The sequence below is a fragment of the Corylus avellana genome, chromosome ca7 (assembly GCF_901000735.1).
Source record: "Corylus avellana chromosome ca7, CavTom2PMs-1.0".
Classification (NCBI taxonomy): domain Eukaryota; kingdom Viridiplantae; phylum Streptophyta; class Magnoliopsida; order Fagales; family Betulaceae; genus Corylus; species Corylus avellana.
This window is the reverse complement of record NC_081547.1, coordinates 28,895,373-28,917,676: the sequence shown is the minus strand read 5'-3', so window position 1 is coordinate 28,917,676 and position 22,304 is coordinate 28,895,373. Positions and strand designations below refer to the sequence as shown.

The 22,304-nt window shown below is 35.6% G+C and overlaps 3 protein-coding genes across 3 annotated transcripts; all 3 read left to right on the top strand.

Moving 5' to 3' along the window:
• The first annotated feature begins 778 nt into the window (after positions 1-778).
• LOC132188129 (LRR receptor-like serine/threonine-protein kinase EFR) lies at positions 779-4,694 on the top strand. The gene is made up of 4 exons (XM_059602532.1): positions 779-1,317; positions 1,531-1,719; positions 2,809-3,461; positions 4,240-4,694. The coding sequence occupies exons 1-4, from the start codon at positions 779-781 to the stop codon at positions 4,692-4,694; spliced, it is 1,836 nt and encodes a 611-aa protein (XP_059458515.1).
• Positions 4,695-6,876: 2,182 nt separating this feature from the next.
• On the top strand, positions 6,877-9,828 carry LOC132188128 (probable LRR receptor-like serine/threonine-protein kinase At3g47570). The gene is made up of 3 exons (XM_059602531.1): positions 6,877-7,636; positions 8,564-8,857; positions 9,512-9,828. Exons 1-3 carry the CDS (start codon positions 6,877-6,879, stop codon positions 9,826-9,828), a joined length of 1,371 nt encoding a protein of 456 aa, XP_059458514.1.
• A 3,194-nt stretch (positions 9,829-13,022) lies between these two features.
• LOC132187461 (probable LRR receptor-like serine/threonine-protein kinase At3g47570) lies at positions 13,023-17,795 on the top strand. Its single transcript, XM_059601779.1, has 3 exons — positions 13,023-15,792; positions 16,744-17,201; positions 17,610-17,795. Exons 1-3 carry the CDS (start codon positions 13,095-13,097, stop codon positions 17,625-17,627), a joined length of 3,174 nt encoding a protein of 1,057 aa, XP_059457762.1. The 5' UTR covers positions 13,023-13,094; the 3' UTR covers positions 17,628-17,795.
• The last annotated feature ends 4,509 nt before the right edge of the window (positions 17,796-22,304 follow it).

The following is a 22,304-nucleotide window of genomic DNA, read 5'->3' as shown; positions in this document are numbered from 1 at the left end:
TGACCCGGTAGGGAGAAAGAATTTAGCGTCAAACGTGATACAATACCAAACCCAACTAAGGTTTGTCTTCTAAATTTCTTTTTTTTTTTTTTTTTTTGTTGCCAATTTTATATTTTTCTGAAGACTTGAAAAATTTAAAATTGGCAAGGGGTGGAACGGAGGATGACTGGGCGAGAGGCGAGATCTTCCTTTGGTTTCTATATATATATCTTGAAAACCCTAGCAATGAAATTAAAGAGCAGAAAATTTGAAAAATAAAATATAAAAATGGGTTGATTTGATTTAACGACTGATGATCTTTTATTGATCTGCTTCCAAATTTACAGAAGACAAGTGATAAATAAAGATAAACATGCATGCTTTCCTTAAACAACTCCTTAGTTTTCTCATGAGATAACTCTTATTAGCCAAATCCTAATTACACGTGATAATAATAATAATAATAGAATAACGTTGCTATCAAAAAGACTTCGGTAGGAATCGTTGGATGACTTTCAAGTCCTACATGATTGAATATTTGTGGATGACTTTGACAAATAACATTCAAGTCCTATTAGATATGATTGCATATTAATTTGTGGATGACTTTGACAAATAACATTCAAGTCCTACATGATTGCTATTTTAAAAGAAGAATCCAAGAACGTACATCGATCGTGTCTTGAAAATTGGCTATAGTAAATTCGATCACACCATAAATTCAAGTCCCTGTATCTCACTCTGCCAGCTTACACCAATATTAATTCACCAACTTTCTGCTTCTCTCCATTACGTACCAATGAAGCTTCATAGCCGCAACTTATACCTTGATGTCATTCTTCTCTTTTCTATTATAACCCTACTTCGCCAGCAACCTATCACTGTGGTTGCTGCCCCTCCAACAAGCGAGACTGATCGTATGGCTCTGCTCAAATTCAAAGAAATGATAACCAATGACCCATTTAACATCTTCACCTCTTGGAATCATTCTATCCACTTTTGCAAATGGCACGGAATTACATGCGGCCGAAAACATCAAAGAGTTACGGCCTTGGACCTGCGTGGCTATACCCTAAGTGGATCCATATCACCTTACATTGGCAACCTCAGCTTTCTTAGGTTGGTCAACCTCTCAGACAACTTCTTACACGGCGAAATTCCACAAGAAGTCACTCATCTATTCCGGCTACAACTTCTCAGCCTTCGCAGTAACTTGTTAACGGGAGAAATTCTAAGCAACTTCACCAACTGTCCTCAACTCAGAGTCCTAGACTTCAAAGGGAATAATCTTACTGGGAATATTCCTGTTGAACTCGGCTCTTTAAAGAGGCTTGTGAGGCTTGACGTTTCCAGAAATCATTTGACGGGAGGCATCCCACCTTCTCTGGGAAATGTTTCTTCACTCCAAGCACTTGGCTTTTCGCTTAATAATTTCGTGGGAAATATTCCAGATGAAATAGGTCATTTGCAAAGGTTAGTTTACTTCGGAGTTGTGGAAAATGATATGTTTGGTACGTTCCCTTATTCCCTTTACAATATATCATCTTTGAGGACCATTGCAGTCGGAGGTAACCGACTTAATGGCACTCTTCCAGCCAACATAAGCCTCACTCTCCCTAATCTCCAATTTTTGTCCATCAACACTAATCAATTCTCTGGTCCAATCCCAGTTTCACTATCCAATGCTTCCCAGCTTGAATTTCTTGATCTCAACCAAAACAATTTCGTGGGACAAGTTCCAACTGATCTAGGCAACCTGCTAATTCTCTCTCTTTTAGGTGTTGGTGGAAATAATCTTGGAAGTAATTCAGTCAAGGACTTGGATTTTTTAACATCTTTGGAAAACTGCACCAAACTTGAAATCCTAGATTTTTCTGCTAACAATTTTGGAGGCACTTTACCTGATTCTATAGGAAATTTGTCGAAGCAACTCAGTGCTTTATATATTTATGGCAATCAAATATTTGGAATTATTCCTGCAGTATTAGAGAATCTCATCAACTTAAGTCTTCTCTCCATGGATGAAAACTTGTTCACAGGACCCATTCCCACTAATTTTGGGAAGTTTCAAAGGCTGCAAGGATTGTATTTGGATGGAAACAGATTGTCGGGACACATACCATCCTCTCTAGGCAACCTCACTCAATTGGTCGCACTTTCCTTATATCAGAACAAATTGGAAGGAAACATTCCATCAAGTTTTGGAAACTTCAAAAGTATTCAGTACTTAGATATTTCAGAAAATAACCTTCGTGGAACCATACCCAAAACAATTCTTTCTTCCCAATTACTAGGACTCAACTTATCATACAACTCATTAACGGGCATCCTACCCATGGAACTAGGCAATTTGAAAAATATTTTGGAATTGGATGTATCTGAAAACAATTTGTTTGGTGAGATTCTTACAACCATTGGAGATTGCTTGAGTTTGCAAAACCTTTACTTGCAGGGTAATTCATTTGAAGGAAACTTGCCTCCATCTATGGCTTCCTTGAAAGACCTCCATTATGCAGATCTTTCACGAAACAATTTCTCAGGATTAATTCCTAAAGATCTACAAAAAGTTTCCATTCTATTGTATTTGAATCTTTCATTTAATAATTTGATCGGCGAGGTACCAACGGGAGGTGTTTTTCGAAATGCAAGTGCGATATCAGTGGCAGGAAATAAAAAGCTATGTGGAGGTGTTCCAGAATTGCAACTGCAAGCATGCGATGTCGAAGTTATGAAGCAAGGAAAATCCCATGTATTCAAATTAACTGCCATAGTTGTTAGTGGGGTTTTATGTTTTATTCTATTTTCATCATTTCTTGTCCTTTATAGGAGGAGAAAATCAAAAAAAGAATCATCTTCTACACTCTCCAAAACCAACTTTCTTTCAAATGTTTCATATAAGGAGCTTTATCAAACTACTGACGGATTTTCTCCTAACAATTTAATTGGATCTGGTAGTTTTGGCTCCGTATATAAAGGAATTCTTGATCAAGAAAAAAGGATGGTTGCTGTGAAAGTATTGAACCTTCAACAGAAAGGAGCTTCCAAGAGTTTCATGGCAGAATGCAATGCGTTAAGAAATATACGGCATCGTAATCTCGTGAGGATCTTAACTTGTTGCTCAAGCATGGACTATAGCGGCAATGAATTCAAAGCACTAGTTTACGAATTCATGGCAAATGGAAGCTTAGACAAGTGGCTGCATCATGATAGAGACAATGAAAGTCCACCAAGATATTTGAACCTCCTTCAAAGATTAAATATTGCAATTGATGTAGCTTCTGTGCTACATTATCTTCATGATCATTGTGAAACACCAATCGTTCATTGTGATTTGAAGCCAAGCAATATTCTTCTTGACAATGACATGATTGCTAAAGTAGGTGATTTTGGTTTGGCAAGGATCCTCTCTACAACAAATGATGATTCTCAAAATCAAACTAGCACAGTTGGAATAAAAGGTACAATTGGCTACGCTGCTCCAGGTACATAACTGCTTCGATCATAAATCCTCTAAATCATGATTTTGATTGAGCTGAAAAATATCACTAGTTTTCTTTTTACTATGCTCTACATATTCATTTTTGCCTTGTCGATATTATTTCCTTAAGGCTCTCCATACTTATTATGATAGCATGTCCATTAGATATATCAAATTAATATGACGACTAACAAGAAGGAGAACATGTAAAACTGGTGAGAACAACTTTTATAAAAATAAAACTGGTCTTCGGTATACATATTGCTCGAAAATACTGGTCAGTTATGATAGTTAGGCTTTTGATAAAGATTAATAGGTCGTGCATATAAAAAAAAAGGCATGGCATAGCTGTGTTGGACCAGACAATATGTAAATTTTTTTAATTGAAATATGGGATAAATTACGGGTACAAGGTTCAAACTTAAAACTTTACTTTGATATTATTTAAATTATTACTTATTCCAAAAATTTAATTTGATAAGAAATTGTGAATTTAAGTGTTTAAATTAATACTTTAACATAAACAAATAAGTGAAAACGAAGGAAAGACGATGATAATTAGTTGATATGATTCTAATACTGACCTATTTTATTATCCAATATCCCAAAAAATTTCACGAGTTCTAATTGTAAAATACAGACTATTTTTCACATTATTTTCTAGGACTAAATATAATATGTAACTTCTAAATATGAAATCCCAACTCTTTTAAATTATGCATTAAACCGCTATTTGAAATCATTACCATGTTAACTTTGCGTGTGAAATGTATGAATTGCAGAGTATGGAATGGGTGGTGAGATATCAACACAAGGAGATCTCTATAGCTATGGGATTTTTTTGTTGGAGATGTTCACAAGAAAGAGACCCACTGACAAAATGTTTAAAGATGGTTTCAACCTTCATAACTTTGTTAACATGGCATTGCCAGAAAAGCTTGTACAAATTGTGGACTCAAATCTTCTCAAAAGAGAAGTAAATGAATTAGCAGTGGCAACAGAAGAAGATGACTACAACTACAATGATCACAATGATATTGAGGCAGTAGAAGAAAGTGTCCATATTGAGAACCTAAGCCAGATAAATTCTAACGCGCAAAAATGTCTACTTTCAGTTTTTCAAATAAGCCTTGCTTGTTCATTAGAATCGCCAAAAGAAAGAATGAACATGGGAGATGTCACAAGGGAACTACATCGGATCAAAAATGCTTTTTTAGAGGTTGGAAGCCATGGATAAGGACCGAATAAGGTAAGGTAAGGTACTAAAATTTTGATTTAGAAGTTCAGCCAATGATAGACAATCCATAGAGGGACTAAAGTTTTGGCCATAAATTTCAAACCTTAAAGTTTGCAAATAATTCTTTCAAACCACAAGCACAAGAGCTTCGTAGGTAGATAACCTGCCAGCAAGTGTAGACTTTCCGATAATATTATTAGGATCAAAACACTCACCTAAGGTTTTCCACCTTATTTATGTCCACGTGTAATCTTATAAGTGAATTCGATTTTTTTCCCTTCTAATGTTTTCAGAGCAAACGTTGTTTTTGTTTCTTGTGTCTTAGAATTTTCCAAATTTTCCAACATGGCAAATATACTCAACTTCTACTTTTGTAGGAAAATGGAGCTTTATGAAGAAATGATCAAATTGCAGAAAAGTCTCCTTTGTAATGACCCCATGGAGCATTGGCTTGGCTGTTTGTGCGAGTATGCATTTTGTTGGAATAAATCAAACCTACGTTTGATGATCTACATGTTTAAGACAATATATTTTCTTACAAACATTTGTGTTTAAGCATATGGTAATGCACCAAAATATATGAGAATAATGTTTAAGACAATATATTTTCTTACAAACATTTGTATTTAAGCATATATGGTAATGTACAAATTCTTCTTACTCTTTCTTTGTGCAACCTCAATGGACTTCCACTTCCTGAAACAAAATATCACTCAAATCTTTTCTCGAGCGATATGCAACATGTGCAACTTAAGCCTAGAAAATGTGGCATGTGTTAAAACCACGTGGCCACATTAACACCCATTGGAGGGGAAGATTTGGTTGAATACTAACGGGGAGCATTTTCAAGAGGGGCGTAATTTCTTTAAAAGCATGCGCGCACCTCTCTCTCGGGAGGGATTGACATGTTTAAAAGCACCAAGTTATTCAACTACTTTCCATGGTCTTGAGAGGGATTGACATGTTCAAAATTTTCTATTGACCTCAAAAGTTTTGGAGGCTGATGATTATTCTCACAAAATTCATAGAGTGAAGCATCAACCAACGTACTGATGACACTAATGATTCAACTCCTGTTTAGCAAAGTTGCAAGTGAAATATATATTTTGTAAAATGTGTGAGAAATAATTATTCTTAGAGTCTCTGCTGTAAATCCGTAATTTTTGCAGAGTATTTGTGACATATTCTGCAAAAATCAAACTAAAGGTTCCCAACAAAATACCATGCATAAAATAAAAAACTGAAAATGACAAACAAAAAATCAGAATAGATCAAAGTAATGCATTTTTTTTTTCTTTCTAAATTCGGCCGGCCAAAGACTTTGTCAACGTTAATTTAGCAGGCCAGGTGCAGGGGGGCTCCGCCGGTGTGCCATGTGTGTCAAGGACTCTAGAACTTGTGTTTTGAAACAATTACCCCTACATATATAATACTCTGTATCTTGCTCTGCCTCGCACAATATTTCACAAATACTCTGCTTCCCTTCTCTCCATTCCAATGAAGCTAATTCATAACCGCAATTTTCGTGCACTATGCACTACATACCTTGGTGTCATTCTTCTCTTTTTTGTAAGAGTAAGCCTACTTTTCTTCCAACCTACCACTCTTGCTGCTGCCGCTCCAACAAACGAGACAGATCGTTTGGGTTTGCTCAAATTCAAAGAAATGATACCCAACGACCCATTTAACATGGAAGAGTAAGCCTACTTTTCTTCCAACCTACCACTCTTCATCTCTTGGAATGATTCTATCCACTTTTGCAAATGGCACGGAATTACATGCGGCCTAAAGCATCAAAGAGTTAGGGATCCATATCACCATACATTGGCAACCTCAGCTTTCTTAGGGTGGTCAACCTCCCACACAACTTCTAACACGGCGAAATTCCACAAGAAGTCACTCATTTGTTCCGCCTGCAACATCTCAATCTTAGCAGCAACTTGTTAACAGGGAAATTCCAAGCAACTTCACCAATTGTCCTGAACTCAGAGTCATCAACTTTGCCAGGAATAATCTTACTGAGAAAATTCCTGTTGAACTCGGCTCTTTAAAGAGGCTTGTGTGGCTTGACGTTTCCTCAAATCATTTGACGGGAGGCATCCCACCTTCTCTGGGAAATGTTTCTTCACCCCAACTACTTCACTTTTCGCTTAATTATTTCGTGGAAAATATTCCAGATGAAATGGGTCATTTGCGAAGGTTAGTTTACTTCGCAGTTGTGGAAAATGATATGTTTGGTACGTTCCCTTATTCCCTTTACAATATATCATCTTTGAGGTTCATTGCAGCCGGAGCTAACCGACTTAATGGCACTCTTGCAGCCAACATAAGCCTCACTCTCCCTAATCTCCAATATTTGTCCATCAATACTAATCAATTCTCTGGTCCAATCCCAGTTTCACTATCCAATGCTTCCCAGCTTGAATTTCTTGATCTCACCCAAAACAATTTCGTGGGACAAGTTCCAACTGATCTAGGCAACCTGCTAAATCTACAACATCTAAATATTGGAAGAAATAATCTTGGAAGTAATTCCGTCAAGGACTTCGATTTTTTAACATCTTTGGAAAACTGCACCAAACTTGAAAGGCTAGGCTTTTCTTATAACAATTTTGGAGGCACTTTACCTGATTCTATAGGAAATTTGTCGATGCAACTCAGTGCTTTATATATTTATGGCAATCAAATATTTGAAATTATTCCTGCAGCATTAGAGAATCTCATCAACTTAAGTCTTCTCGTCATGTATAAAAACTTGTTCACAGGACCCATTCCCACTTATTTTGGGAAGTTTCAAAAGCTGCAAGGATTGGCTTTGCATAGAAACAGATTGTCGGGAAACATACCATCCTCTCTAGGCAACCTCACTCAATTGGTCCTACTTTCCTTACATCAGAACAAATTGGAAGGAAATATTCCATCAAGTTTTGAAAACTGCAAAAGTTTGCAGTACTTATATATTTCACAAAATAACCTTAGTGGAGCCATACCACAAACAAGTCTTTCTTACCAATTACTTGGAATCAACTTTCACATAACTCATTAACGGGAATCCTACCCATGGAAGTAGGCAATTTGAAAACTATTCTGGAATTGGATGTATCTGAAAACAAGTCCTACAACCATTGGAGATTGCTTGAGTTTGCAAAACCTTTACTTGCAGGGTAATTCATTTGAAGGAAACTTGCCTCCATCTATGGCTTCCTTGAAAGACCTTCACTATGCAGATCTTTTATGAAACAATTTTTCTGGAATAATTCCTAAAGATTTATAGAAAGTTTCTGTTATACTATATTTGAATCTTTCATTCAACAATTTGGTGGGCGAGGTACCAACAGAGGGAGTCTTCCGAAATGCAAGTGCAACATCAGTGATAAGAAATAAAAAGCTTTGTGGAAGTATCCTATAACTAAAACTACATGCATGCGATATCAAAGTTATGAAGCAAGGAAAATCCCATGTATTCAAATTAATTGCCATAATTGTTAGTGGGGTTTTATGTTTTATTCTATTTTCATCATTTGTTATCCTCTATAGGAGGAGAAAATCAAAAAAGAATCATCTTCTACACTCCCAAAACCAACTTTCTTTCAAATGTTTCATACAAGGAGCTTTATCGAACTACTGACGGATTTTCTCCTAGCAATTTGATTGGATCCGGTAGTTTTGGCTCAGTATATAAAGGAATTCTTGCTCAGGAACAAAGGATGGTTGCTGTGAAAGTATTGAACCTTCAATAGAAAGGAGCTTCCCAGAGTTTCATAACGGAATTCAATGCGTTAAGAAATATACGGCATCGGAATGCGTGGACTATAACGTCAATGAATTCAAAGCACTAGTTTATGAATTCATGGCAAATTGAAACTTAGACAAATGGTTGCACCGTGATAGAGACAATGAAAGTCCACCAAAATATTTGAACCTCATTCAAAGACTAAATATTGTGATTGATGTAGCTTCTGCACTACATTATGTTCATGATCATTGTGAAATACCAATCATTCATTGTGATTTGAAGCCAAGCAATGTTCTTCTTGAAGATGACATGATTGCTAAAGTAAGTGATTTTGGTTTGGCAAGGATCATCTCTACAACAAATGATGCTTCTCAAAATCAAACTAGCACAGTTGGAATAAAGGGTACTTTTGGCTATGCTGCTCCAGGTACATAACTAGCTACTTCTTTTTAAATCATGATTTTGCTCAAGTCGCAAAGTTTTACGTACTAACAGTCTTTTTACTATGCTCTACATATTATTTTAGCCTTGTTGATATTATTTCCTTAAGGCTCTCCATACTTATTCTGATCATATATAGCATGTCAATAGATATATCAAATATGTCGACTAAGGAGTAAAGAGTGTAAACCATGCTGTAAAAATGGTTGGAATAATTTTTTTTTCAAGAGGAAACTGACCTTTTTGTATAGCTCCGGAATATTGGTCACGTGAGATTTCTTAGATAGAAATTAACGAGGTGTGCACATATAGGACGATTTTGACAACTATTAATCAAGTCTTGAATTAGTCATAAATATGATAAAATAATTGCATGCATTTCTCTTTCGTTGCAGATTAATACATTGATTAACAGTTGATCTGATCCTAATATTGGCCTCATTTATTCCAATTTCCCAAAATTTTCACAAGTTCTTATTTTAAATTACAAACTATTTGTCACAATATTATTTTCTAAGGCTAAATAAAATATGTAAATTCTAAATTTTAAATCCTAAATATTTTAAATTACGTACTAAACAACTATTAGTAATATTCATTATTATGTTAATTGTGCAAATATGGAATATATGAATTGCAGAGTACGGAATGGGTGGTGAGGCATCAACACAAGGAGATGTCTATAGTTATGGGATATTTGTGTCGGAGATGTTCACAGGAAAGAGACCTACTGACAAAATATTTAAAGATGGTTTCAACCTTCATAACTTTGTTAAAATGGCATCGACAGAAAAACTTGTGCAAGTTGTAGACCCAAATCTTCTCACAAGAGAAGTGGAAGATTTAGAAGTGGCAACAGAAAAAGATGACTACAACAACAATGATCACGATGATATTGAGGCAGTAGAAGAAAGAGTTCGTATTGAGAACCTAAGCCATATGAATTCTAATGAGTAAAAGTGCCTACTTGCAATTTTCAAGATCAACCTTGCTTGTTCATTTGCTATGCCAAATGAAAGAATGAAGATGGAAGATGTCACCAAAGAACTACATCGGATCAAAAATGATTTTCTACAAGTCAAGATCCATGAATAAGGACCAGGTAAGGTAAGGCACTAGAAATTTTGATTTATAAGTTTATGAATGATAGACAAGTAGACTTTCCAGCGATATTATTAGGATCAAAACATTCATTTCAGAGTTTTTACTTTTTTTACGTTTGATTTGTGATCCATTATAATTAACTGCCCAAATTGCATGCAATTTGAGTAACCTCACAATAAGGGCAAGTGTAGGGTCCAATTAGTTTGGGCCGAGGGAGCCCAAACCCTAGGTTGCCCAAGGCACATAGGCCTCACATCTGTCCTCATGGTGGCTACCCAAATTCAATGCAATTTGGACAATCAATTATAAGAGATCCTAATTCTTTAAGTCCACAGGCCAGTTACTCTGTAAGTGAATTTGATTTTTGTTTCCTTATGTTTTTAGAGCAAAAGTTGTTTTGTTTATTGTACCGTGTAATTTTGTAGGAACACGGAGCTTTTTGAAGAAATATGGCCGCAGAAAAGTCTGTTTTGTAATGCTTTTTTTTTTTTTAATTTTTTAGTTGCTTTATAATGCCCATGTTGGGCATTGGCCGGCTTGGTTGTTTGTGGGCGTATGTGTTTTGTTAGGATAAATCAAACCGACTTTTGATCTACATGTATTATGAATCTTTATTCTATATATATTTCATCGAGTCTAGTTTTAAAATTTACAGAAAAAATGGTTCCGTTGAATATTAATTATTATTCCGATCGCAAGTAAAATAACATGAAGCTACATCATCCATGAGACCCTAGCAGAGTCATTTAATTTATGATGCAATGGATGTTAGTGAGGCAAATCACAAGAGTGTAATGTGTCTCTAATGCGAATTGTGTATGCTTAATTTTAATTGACTTATACTAAAAAAATATAAATCAATAATATAAAATTAGAAAATATTCTAAATATATTCTAACAAGCATGAGGCATGATTTACTGTATAGGCAGCCAGCAGGCCCAGCACGTCATCAAGTAGACGAGGATAAGAAACCAAACCAAGCATGTGATGGGCAGCTCGTTTAAATGATTTAAAGCCACGGCATTTGATCTGTGATATATCATTATTAACTTTTAATAATAATTTTAAAAGTCACATCAATTTTTAAAAAACACAAAAAATTTAAAGAACAAAGATAAGAGTTTAAGACTAAAAAGGTATTTCATTGTATAAATTAGTTTTAGACAATTAAATGATTAATTTATTATTTTATTATTATTATTTTATATTGACTTCAATTTTTGGCACAAATGATAATTTAAGATGATATCAAAATCAAAGATCATGGTCCTCAAGAGGCAGCTCAACCGATTAGGACCACGCCTAATGAAACGGAGGTCACTAGTTCAAATCTCCCTCCCCACTCTTGTGCAGACATGTCAAAAAAAAAAAAAAAACCAAAGATCATGAGTGAATCTTAACTCCACAATTCACCTTATTTCAATTAAATATTTGAAGTGTCGAACCTCACCTATTAAAGAAGAGTCCGAACACACATGTAAAAAAATAATTAAAATATAAATTAAATAATCAATACAAAATGGGAAAAAAAAAAATCAACATTTGTTGCGTTTGGTTGCCTTGTTTTTTCCTCCAAGCTATGATAATCATTTGGCTTTGATCGAAATGCAAGTCACGAGACTCACGACAGTCGACAGGAGCTATCAAGTCAAGATAGACGAAAGATTCACGATGAGAAATTATAGCCGTAAGAAGCTCTCAGGTGAATAACATTTATTCGAGAGCCAACACCCCCCTGCAATTTATAATAATTACTAATTATCAGGTCCTGCAAATACCACATATTAAAATTAACCTAGGAACTGATGGTAACTACTAAAGGCACCAACAATAAAAGCTTGACAGAGATTCAAATATCCTAATTGTTAGCTACGGACATTCAAATCCTGTAATATTAATAGATATATAGGAACTGTAATGAGATATCTATTCTTGCCCATTGGGCTTTTCGGAGGCTATAAATTGCTTTGAAATTTTTTTACCAATCACATAATTTTTATTTTAAAATAGCTTTTTAGTTATTAAAAGTATTTTTTTAGACACTTAAGAAGCTCTTAATTAGTTTTTAAAATCCAAAATCCCATGAACCAGTCTTGCAGCCCGACTTTATTGAATATACATTTTCAATCTTTCATCGATGAAGCCTTGAAAAAAATTAATAATTGCATATGCATACTTGAGGATGACTTTGACAAATGGTGTTGAATTCCGGCAATAAAAATGTGAACAGAAGCTACAAAAGTCCAATAAGTAGGACTCGAGCTTTTTCTCTGTCAAAAATTCCAGCTGCAGCCCGATTTCAATAACTTACAAAAAAAAAGAAAAGGTTATTGAAAACATAAAGTGGTTAGAGAAAAATTCAAAAGAAGAATCTTTAACTTTGTATCTTCAAAACAACGTCGAAGTCACGGCTACAAAAGTGAACAGAAGCTACAAAAGTCCAATAAGTAGGAGTGCCTGCAGCAGCCTCACGCGTTTCCGCCCACTTCTCACGCGTTTATACTTAAAAAATATAAATCAATAATATAAAATCAGAAAATATTCTAACCGGCATGAGGCATGCTTTACTGTGTCGGCAGCTACCACGTCATCAAGTAGATGAGGATCATAAGCAAACCAAACCAAATTTATATTGAAATCAAAAGTCAACAATTCCTTATTTTGTTTATTTTGTTAAATGCCAACTCAAGTTGAACTTCAAAGATACGATAATTGTTTTAAAAGGCATCCTCTCGACCACCCCATTTTGTCTCCTTCTCTGGCATTTTAACTGGTTTCGGCCATCACCTACTCTCCTCCTTCAAGTCAAATGTACCTTAACTCGAATGCTGATCCCCATGCATTAAACAATTAACAAGATAATGTAGACACAACAAGCGTATCTTTGACTTAGATTTTTCAGCCAGTGATTTCCATAAATTATCCAGAAGGTCTTCAAATGCTGAAATACTATTATATCGTTTCATTCCATACCGGTCTACAACAGTGGCTCTTGGTAATGGTAGCTGGATATTAGATGGATGAAGTTGACAAGAACTCTCATAAATCATAATGTTCTGCATCTAATTGCTCTGCCTTGTACCAATATTTCACCAACTTTCTCTGCTTCTCCAACCCAATGAAGCTTCCCATCCTCAACATACGTGCATTATGCTTCATAAACCTTCATCTCATTCTTCTCTCTTCTATCAGCTTACTCTGCTTGCGACCAACCAGCATTGCTGCCGCTCCAACAAATGAGACCGATCGTCTGGCGTTGTTCAGATTCAAAGAATTAATAGCAGACGACCCGCATAACATCTTGAGCTCCTGGAATGATTCTATCAACTTCTGCAGATGGCAGGGGATTTCATGTAGTCGTCAGCATCAAAGAGTTACAGCCTTGGACCTACAAGGCTATGCTTTGCGTGGATCCATATCACCTTTCATTGGCAACCTCAGCTTTCTTAGGTTGTTTGATCTCCAAGACAACTTCATATACGGCAAAATTCCACAAGAAGTTACTCATTTGTTCAGACTGCAGAATCTCCTTCTTAGCAATAACTCGTTGACAGGGGAGATCCCGAGCAACTTCACTAACTGTCCTGACCTCAGAGTGATGGACTTCACAAGGAATAAACTTACTGGGAACATTCCTGTTGAGCTTGGCTTTTTGAAGAAGTTTGAGATGCTTCAGATTGGAGGGAACAATTTGACAGGACGCATCCCACCTTCCTTGGGAAATATTTCTTCTCTCCAAGAGCTATCCTTGGCGCTTAACAATTTTGTGGGAAAAATTCCAGAAGAAATAGGCCGCTTGCAGAGGTTATCTTTCTTCGAAGTGGTGGGCAATAATCTGACCGGTACGATCCCTTATGCCCTTTACAATATATCAACAATAAGCATCATATCAACTGCAGTTAACTATCTTAGTGGCATTCTTCCAGCCAACATAGGCCACACTCTCCCTAATCTCAAAATTTTGTCCATCTCGACCAATCAATTCTCTGGTCCAATCCCACTTTCACTGTCCAATGCTTCTAAGCTTCAAGTGCTTGCTTTTTCCAAAAACAATTTTGTGGGACAGGTTCCTACTGATCTGGGAAACCTGCCAAATCTTTGGTGGCTAGGTGTTGGTAGAAATAAGCTTGGAAGTTATTCAACTAAGGACTTGGATTTCTTGGCACCTTTGGAAAACTGCACCCAACTGGAAATGCTTGATTTTTCAAATAACAAATTTGGAGGAAGTTTATCCAACTCTATAGGAAATTTGTCGAGGCTTCTTAGTCAACTATATCTTGATGGCAATCAAATATCCGGAATTATTCCTTCAGAATTAGAAAACCTCGTAAACTTAACCACCTTAAACATGGCGCAAAACCTGTTCAATGGCACCATTCCCTCTTATTTTGGGAAGTTTCAAATGCTGCAGGGATTGGGTTTGGATGGAAATAGATTGTCAGGACAAATACCAGCCTCTATAGGCAACCTGACTCAAGTGGTTAAACTTTTCTTATCACAAAACAAATTGGAAGGAATCATTCCATCAAGTTTTGAAAAATGTACAAATTTGCAGGAGTTGGACATTTCACAAAATAAGCTTAGTGGAGCCATACCCAATATCGGTCTTTTTTCCCAATTACTAGAACTCAACTTGTCACAAAACTCATTAACTGGCACCTTACCAATGGCAGTAGGCAATTTAAAGAGTCTTTATCAATTGGATGTCTCCGGCAATTATCTATCCGGTGAGATTCCTACAACTATTGGAAACTGCTGGGGCTTGGAGTACCTTTACCTAGAGGGTAATTCATTTCAAGGAACCTTGCCTCCATCTCTGGCTTCCTTGAAAAGCCTTCTATATTTAGATCTTTCACGAAACAACTTGTCAGGCCTGATTCCAAATGATCTACAGAAACTCTCTGTTTTGCGATATTTGAATCTTTCTTTTAATGATTTGGAAGGTGAGATGCCAACAAAAGGAGTCTTCAGTAATGCAAGCACAATATCGGTGATTGGAAATAAAAATCTTTGTGGGGGTATCTTGGTCCTGCAATTGAAAGCATGCAACATCAAAGTTATGAAACAAAGAAAATCTCATGCTTTCAAATTAGTACTCATAATTGTTTGTGGGGCTGTGTTTTTCCTGATTATGCTTGCTTTATCTCTTATTATTTACAAGAGGAAAAATTCAGGAAAGAAATCATCTTTTACTCTCTCACAAACTGATATTATTTCAAAGGTTTCATATGCAAAACTCTATCACATGACTAGCGGATTCTCGCCAAGAAATTTAATAGGATCTGGTAGTTTCGGCTCCGTTTATAAAGGAATTGTTGATCAAGAGGGAAGGATGATTGCTGTCAAGGTCTTGAACCTTCAACAAAAAGGAGCTTCCAAGAGTTTTATGGCTGAATGCAATGCGTTAAGAAATATACGGCATCGGAATCTCGTTAAGATCTTAACATGTTGCTCCAGCATGGACTATAGCGGTAATGAGTTCAAAGCTCTAGTTTACGAATTTATGGCAAATGGAAGCTTAGAGAAGTGGCTGCATCGAGATTTCGACAATGAAAATCAGTCAAGAAATTTAAACCTTCTTCAGAGACTAAATATTGCAATTGATGTCGCTTTTGCACTACATTATCTTCATGACCAATGCGAAAGACCTATTATTCATTGCGATTTAAAGCCAAGCAATGTTCTTCTTGATGATGACATGATTGCTCATGTAAGTGATTTTGGTTTGGCAAGGCTCCTTTCTACAACCAATGATGTTTCTCAACATAAAAACAGCACAGTTGGAATGAAGGGTACAATTGGCTACACTGCTCCAGGTACATAACTACATAAATCTTCTAAATCATGATTTTGATCAAATTGGAAAACCTCATTAACTGTCTTTTTTACCAAGCTATACCTGTTCATTTTTTCCCTTTCTATTTATTTCCTCAATGCTCTCTATGCTTTTTTTGAATTTTGACAACATACCAATCTGATTTACATGGACTAACAAGAAGGAAAATGATAGACAATGCCGAAAAAATGGCAGGGCTGCTTTTCAGAACTGGTTTCTTCTACAACTTAGGAATATTGGTCCCATATATGATTTTAAGGCTTTGATAGAGATTAATAGGTTGTGCTTAGCACTTGAGCACTATTTAACAAGTCTTAAATATGAGAAAATAATGGCACATTTCCTTTGTAAGAGAAGAATACATTGAGATCCGGATCTAAAGCTGAAAAAGTGAAAATTCAAGCCAAAACAAATTTTCAAGATCAAAGAAGACTTAATAGGTACATCTGAAAATGAATGTTGGTTAAGAGGAGACAAAACAGTATAGAAGAAGAATATTATCTTTCATCTTGTGTTTTGTGTGTGTAAAGATACTTCATTGAATTGTCATCCAATAAAGAATTAGGCCATGGATAACCAATACATGCAGCCATGGCTTGTTGGAAGGCCTTTATCTAGTACTTAATTGGTCCATGCAAATAAACAAAAACCAAGGGAAGAACATAATTGGTTGATCATTATCATTAATATTAATTTTATCTTCTCATGCCACATGTACCGAGCAAGTATGAAAATTGATCCACTTTATCATGCAATTTCCAAAAACAATTACTTCTGATTTAGGAATGCAGGCTCTCCATCACTTTATTTTTCAAATATTAACTAAATTTTGTTTCTAGTTACAAAATCCTAGATCTTTTAAAGTATGTATTAAGCTGCTATATGAAATCATTGTCACATTACCTATGCATGTGAAATCTATTGATTGCAGAGTATGGAATGGGTGGCGATGCATCAAAAGAAGGAGATGTCTATAGCTTTGGGGTATTCGCAATGGAACTGTTCACGGGAAAGAGTCCCACTGACAAAATGTTTAAAGACGATTTCAACCTCCATAACTTCGTTAAGGTGGCATTGTCAAAAAGACTTATGCAGATTGTAGATCTAAACCTTCTCACAAGAGAAGTAAATGAAATGTCAATGCCAATAGAAAACGATAGTTACAAGTATGGTGATCGCGATGATATTGAGGAGAAGGAAGAGGAAAGTCACATTGAGAACCTAAGCCAGATGAATGCCAGTATGCAAAAGTGTTTAGTTTCAATTTTCAAAATCAGTCTTGCTTGTTCATTGGAATCACCAAAGGAAAGAATGAATATGGAGAACGTCACTAGGGAACTACATCGAATCAAAAATGTTTTTCTAGGTATTGGATATGGACCAACTCAGGTAATGCAACACAATTTAATTTATAAGTTTTGGCCAGATAAATCATAGAGTTATTGAAGACTATCCTAAGTATTGTATATGGGCTTTGAATTTTGAACCTTTCAATTTTCAAATAATTCTTAATTAAGTATACAATCAGCTAGCACAAGTAGATTTTCCAAGGCTCTTATTAGGGTCAAAACATTAAATTAAGGCTTCCACCTCATTAGAGTCCACAGGTATGTCTTATGAGGACTAAATCATTAAACTACCTAAAATTTCCATCTTATTTTAGTCAAGAGGCAGTTTATAAGTCACTCTGGTTTTGCTTCCTAATGTTTTCAGAGCAGAAGTTGTTTTCTTTCTGCTGTATTATGGGAATTTCCAAATGCCCCACATATCAAACATAATTAATTTCTGCTTTTGCAGGAACATGGAGCTTTGTGAAGAAATCAGATTACAGAGAAGTCTCTTTCATAATGCCCCTGTTGAGTATGTTGAGTATAGGCTTTATTCCAACAAAGTACTTAAATTAGAACATTTGTAAAATGATCAACATATGTCTCTTTTTCCTTAGAATTAAGAGTGACAAAGACCCTTCTATGTAACTTTAATTACTGCTACTGTGTTTTGTTTTCCCTTTCCTTGTTTCCCTTGTTTGAATAGGGAAAAAAAAAAAGTGATCAACATATTTAAGACTTTCTTAAAAACATGCACTAAGCATATTGTAACGTGCAAAATATATGCTAATGAGAATAATGTCAGTAGCTATAAGACAATATTACACCTTTGAATCAAGGCACATTTTGTAACATAAAGAAACTATCAGCACTAGATATATATTAGTCTAGGGGGCTATTCTCTGCGGGTGTGTCTTGTCTGAGGCTGGTACTCTTGCCTTTGTGGGCCAACCCAGCCTTCTGATGTTCTTGGCCCACGCGGACTTACGTTGGACTAGCTAGCAGCCTAGCGTTTAGTGAGGGAGTAATACAAACCAAAATGGGTTTGGATTATGGACTCAAGAACCAAAAGTGCAAAATGGATCAGACAAGTGAATGGGGTTCTTTCACAAATTTACAAATTTTGCCGTCTACAATTCACAAATTTACCCAAAGGCCCGAGGTGAGGCTCTGGAGGGCCAGGCCGAGAAGTCCATTTGATTAATTTACCTATTTCATTGTTTCTCGGGAAGGAAAAGGAGGATTGGATCAACTCCATCGGACGGTCCATAGTGTAACTCTCCAGGTCAGTCATGGACTCCGAGGTCGTCCATTACGATAGCCACTTGCTATGGATTAATGGATACAATGCATATGAAACGGTCTCTTTGCCAAAGACTTCTTATAGTCATGCTAGTGAAGTCTTTTCAGTGTTGTGCCAAAAGACTTTTAACAACTCCTTTAATTACGCCCACTTGTCACGCGTTCCTTTGAGTCTTTTCAGTGATGACATTATTCAATTTGTAGCTCAGAATTTTTAGCAAGTTGCAAGTGAAAGATATATTTTGTAAAATGTATGGGAAATAAGTATTCTTTGAGTCTCTGCTGTTACGCTGTAAATCCATAAAGCCATAATCTGCAAAAATCAAACTACAGGTCCCCAACTCTGCATTAGAAACTGATTTGCAAAAAGAGGAATAATAAGACAAAAAAGAGGCTAATTAATTAGCTAGTCCAAAGTATCTTTTATAAGCTCAGCAACCATTTTCAAGGAATAATTTTCCATAGATTAGAGAAGGAAACAATGAAGATAAGCAATCGAAGGAAACCGGCCACATATACATACATCTTTTATTAATTTAGCGATCATTTTCGATGAATATTTTTTCATAGAGAAACAAACAATAAAAATAGGCACTAAAAGGATAATTAAATAGACAATAAACGTAGGGCTGGCTAGATTGTGAAGGTGTAAATACATAAGACGTACGTAACTTGTTCTCTTGTTCCCCTCTTGTAAGACTTTTTCATCCGGAATCAGCAAGACATTAATTGAAGACCAAAAGACTTTTAATTTGGTCCACTTCTCACGCGTTCAAGATTTTACATTATTACGTATCAGCGTGTCAAGGACTCAAGAACCTGTGCTTTGAAAATTCTAACTTCATACACCCCAAGTGAGTCCTACAAAGAGCACACATAATACTATGTATCTTCTTCGAGTCTCTGCTGCAAATCCATAAAGCCATATTCTGCAAAGATAAACTGAATACTTAATTACCCGACCTTATGACGATTCTTATGAGGATGTGAAAACTTATGATCAGGATTCTTCTTGGTCTTTGAGGAAGATTTTTTTGACCTTTGAGCATCTCTAAGAGAGTAGCCATATATATGAAAATAGTTAGATTTGACTAGCTATTATGAGCTAAATTTCATTTCCAGTAGAATGGTTAGACTAACTTTTTTTTTGTTTTTTATTCTAACATGAATAGTGAATAGGCTCTTTAGCCTATAAAACGTCTCCAGCAAGAGTGACTATTTTAGCCGTTCAAAATACACATTTTTACATTTTAGCTACTAGTTTTTTAATGCAAACTCTAACAGATTATCTATTATAACTCTCGACTTTCTTTAAATATTATTTTCTAATATTTTTTCATTATTGTTTTTTTTTCCACTTCTCTATCTAATTGGAGAGCAAATATTATCTTAAGCGCTTATTGACCGAACTATGTAAAATAAATGACACCGATAATCTAACTCCATTTGTTCCTCAGGCTGTTCAGCAAGTTGCAAGTAAAAGATATCTTTTGTAAAATGTGAGAAACAATTCTTCTTTGAGTCTGTCTCTCTGCTGTGCCGTAAATCCATGATATTCAGCAAAAAATCAAGCTACAGATCCCCAACCCTGCATTAGAAACTGATTAGAACGAAAAAAGAGGAATAGTAACACCAAAGAGAGGCCGATTAGCTAGTCCAAAGTATCTTTTATAAATTAAGTTGAGCAATTATTTTCGAGGAATAATTTTCCGCATCGAAAAAGAAACAATGAAGATAGGCAATCAAAGGAGACTGTCACATACTCACATTCACATGCAGTCTCCAAATTACTATGTTTTGTTTGTTTTGTTTTTCCTGTCCATCTTTTCCCCTCGTCTGAATAGAAAAAATAAAATAAAATTATTAACATGTTTAAGACATTCTTAAAAACATGTACTAAGCATATTGTAACGTGCAAAATATATGTTAATGGGAATAATGTCAATAGCTAAAAGACAATATTGTGAGTAATGCTAGCTACCATTATTTTATTATTTTTTTATTCTCTTAAAGTTGATGTGACTTTTAAAATCATCATTAAATTTTATATGAATCATATTTGAATTTTGATCAAATAGTGATTTTTAAAGTCACATCAACTTTTAGAAAATAAAAATATGACCCCTAGTATTACTCCAATATTATACCCCATTTTGTAACATAAAGAAACTATCAGCACTAGATATATTAGCCTAGGGGGTTATTCTCTGCGGGTGTATCTTCTCTGAGGGTGGTACTCTTGCCTTCGTGGGCCAACCCTGCCTTCTCATGTTCTTGGTCCCACGCGGATCTATGTTGGACTAGCAGCCTAGCGTTTTGTGAGGGAGAAATGCAAACCAAAATGGGTTTGGACTTTGGACTCGACAACCAAAAGTGCAAAATGGATCAGACAGGTGAATGGGTCCTTTCACAAATATACAAATTTTGACGTCTACATTCACAAATTTCCCCAAGAACGAAAATTTAAAAGTAAATATAACAAACAAACAAACAAAAAAAATCCTAAAATTCTGTCCAGCACGGACAGCTTTTGCTTTCTTCCCTTCTCATTCAGCTTCACCAACTATCATTCAATGCTCCACACCCAAGGCCCGAGGTTAGCCTCTGGAGGGCCAGGCGGAGAAGTCCAACGGCTACAATTGCGTGGAAGTTAAAGAAGGAGAAGGAAGACTGGGACTTTGGCGGACATCGATTATGATAGCCATGTGCTCCGGATACAATGTATATATGAATTATGAAACGGTCTTTGTTGTAAAATCCGTACAAAGTTTTCTTCTAAATATATGTAATTAATACTCACGTGGTATAAAAAACAAATATCAGTTTTAACATACCAGCAATTAACTTGAACAAATTGTCACAAGTGACTCCAAGGGCGTCTTTTGACCCGAGGAAACCGTACAATTTGCGATTTCAAATTTCAAATCTATCATCCAATTTGTATTTGAGATATGGTATAGTGTAATAAAAAGATTATTTTTGACCCATAAAAGTTTTAAGTGGCAAGAGGCTATAGGTTCATCAGTGGGTGGGGCCACAACAACTATAGATGGAGCCTATGGCTTCTTGCCACCTAAGACTTTTATGGGCAAAAAATAATTTTTTTTATTGCACTAAAGCATTTCTCTTTGTATTTTTATTGCTTTTTTGAATAGTCAAGCAAGGATCAGGATCTACTGAAAATTTTCTAAGAATTTTAGTTTTTGGAATTTCGAATTCAGGCCGTCCATTTTCTGTTTAATGGTCATTATTCAGCCATGTGTCCCATTATTAATAAAATAATAAATATTTATTATTTTATTAGTAATAGAACACGCGGCAAAATAATGACCCTTAAATGAAAAATAGATGATTTAGATTTGAAATTTTAGAAACTAAATTTTTTTAAAAAATTTCAGTGAATCCAAATCCGTAAACCCAACACTGAAGCCTAATGCTCATGCGCCTTAATTGTGGAAATAGGCATTTCTAGCTGCTACATACTACATAGATTGTTAAAGACTTTTCTTCCGAAAGCAACAAGAACAAGACATTGATCGAAGAAAAAAAAAAAGAAGAGAAAAATGGCTGGAGGTCGAGGTATATTTCTGTTAAAAGGGAAAAGACTTTTGACAAGTCCTTTTTTGCCCACTTCTCACGCGGTCAAGATATTACTATCAGCGTGTCAAGGACTCAAGAAATAATTGTGTGCTTTGAAAAAGAGGGCGATTAGCTAGTCCAAAGTATCTTTTATAAGTTGAGCTATCATTTTCGAGGAATAATTTTTCATCGAAAAAGAAACAATGAAGATAGGCAATCAAAGGAAACTTGCACAGACTCACATATAATCTCCAAACCCAAACCCGAAGCCCAGCGGATGTTG

Excerpts from the sequence above, each read along its gene's own strand:
- LOC132188129 (XM_059602532.1), top strand. The coding sequence starts at position 779 with ATGAAGCTTCATAGCCGCAACTTATACCTTGATGTCATTCTTCTCTTT. Across the intron at positions 1,318-1,530 it reads TCTTTAAAGAGGCTTGTGAG|GACCATTGCAGTCGGAGGTA; the intron begins GCTTGACGTTTC and ends ATCATCTTTGAG. Across the intron at positions 3,462-4,239 it reads AATTGGCTACGCTGCTCCAG|AGTATGGAATGGGTGGTGAG; the intron begins GTACATAACTGC and ends TATGAATTGCAG.
- LOC132188128 (XM_059602531.1), top strand. The coding sequence starts at position 6,877 with ATGGGTCATTTGCGAAGGTTAGTTTACTTCGCAGTTGTGGAAAATGAT. Across the intron at positions 7,637-8,563 it reads AAGTTTTGAAAACTGCAAAA|ACAAATGGTTGCACCGTGAT; the intron begins GTTTGCAGTACT and ends ATTGAAACTTAG. Across the intron at positions 8,858-9,511 it reads TTTTGGCTATGCTGCTCCAG|AGTACGGAATGGGTGGTGAG; the intron begins GTACATAACTAG and ends TATGAATTGCAG.
- LOC132187461 (XM_059601779.1), top strand. The coding sequence starts at position 13,095 with ATGAAGCTTCCCATCCTCAACATACGTGCATTATGCTTCATAAACCTT. Across the intron at positions 15,793-16,743 it reads AATTGGCTACACTGCTCCAG|AGTATGGAATGGGTGGCGAT; the intron begins GTACATAACTAC and ends TATTGATTGCAG.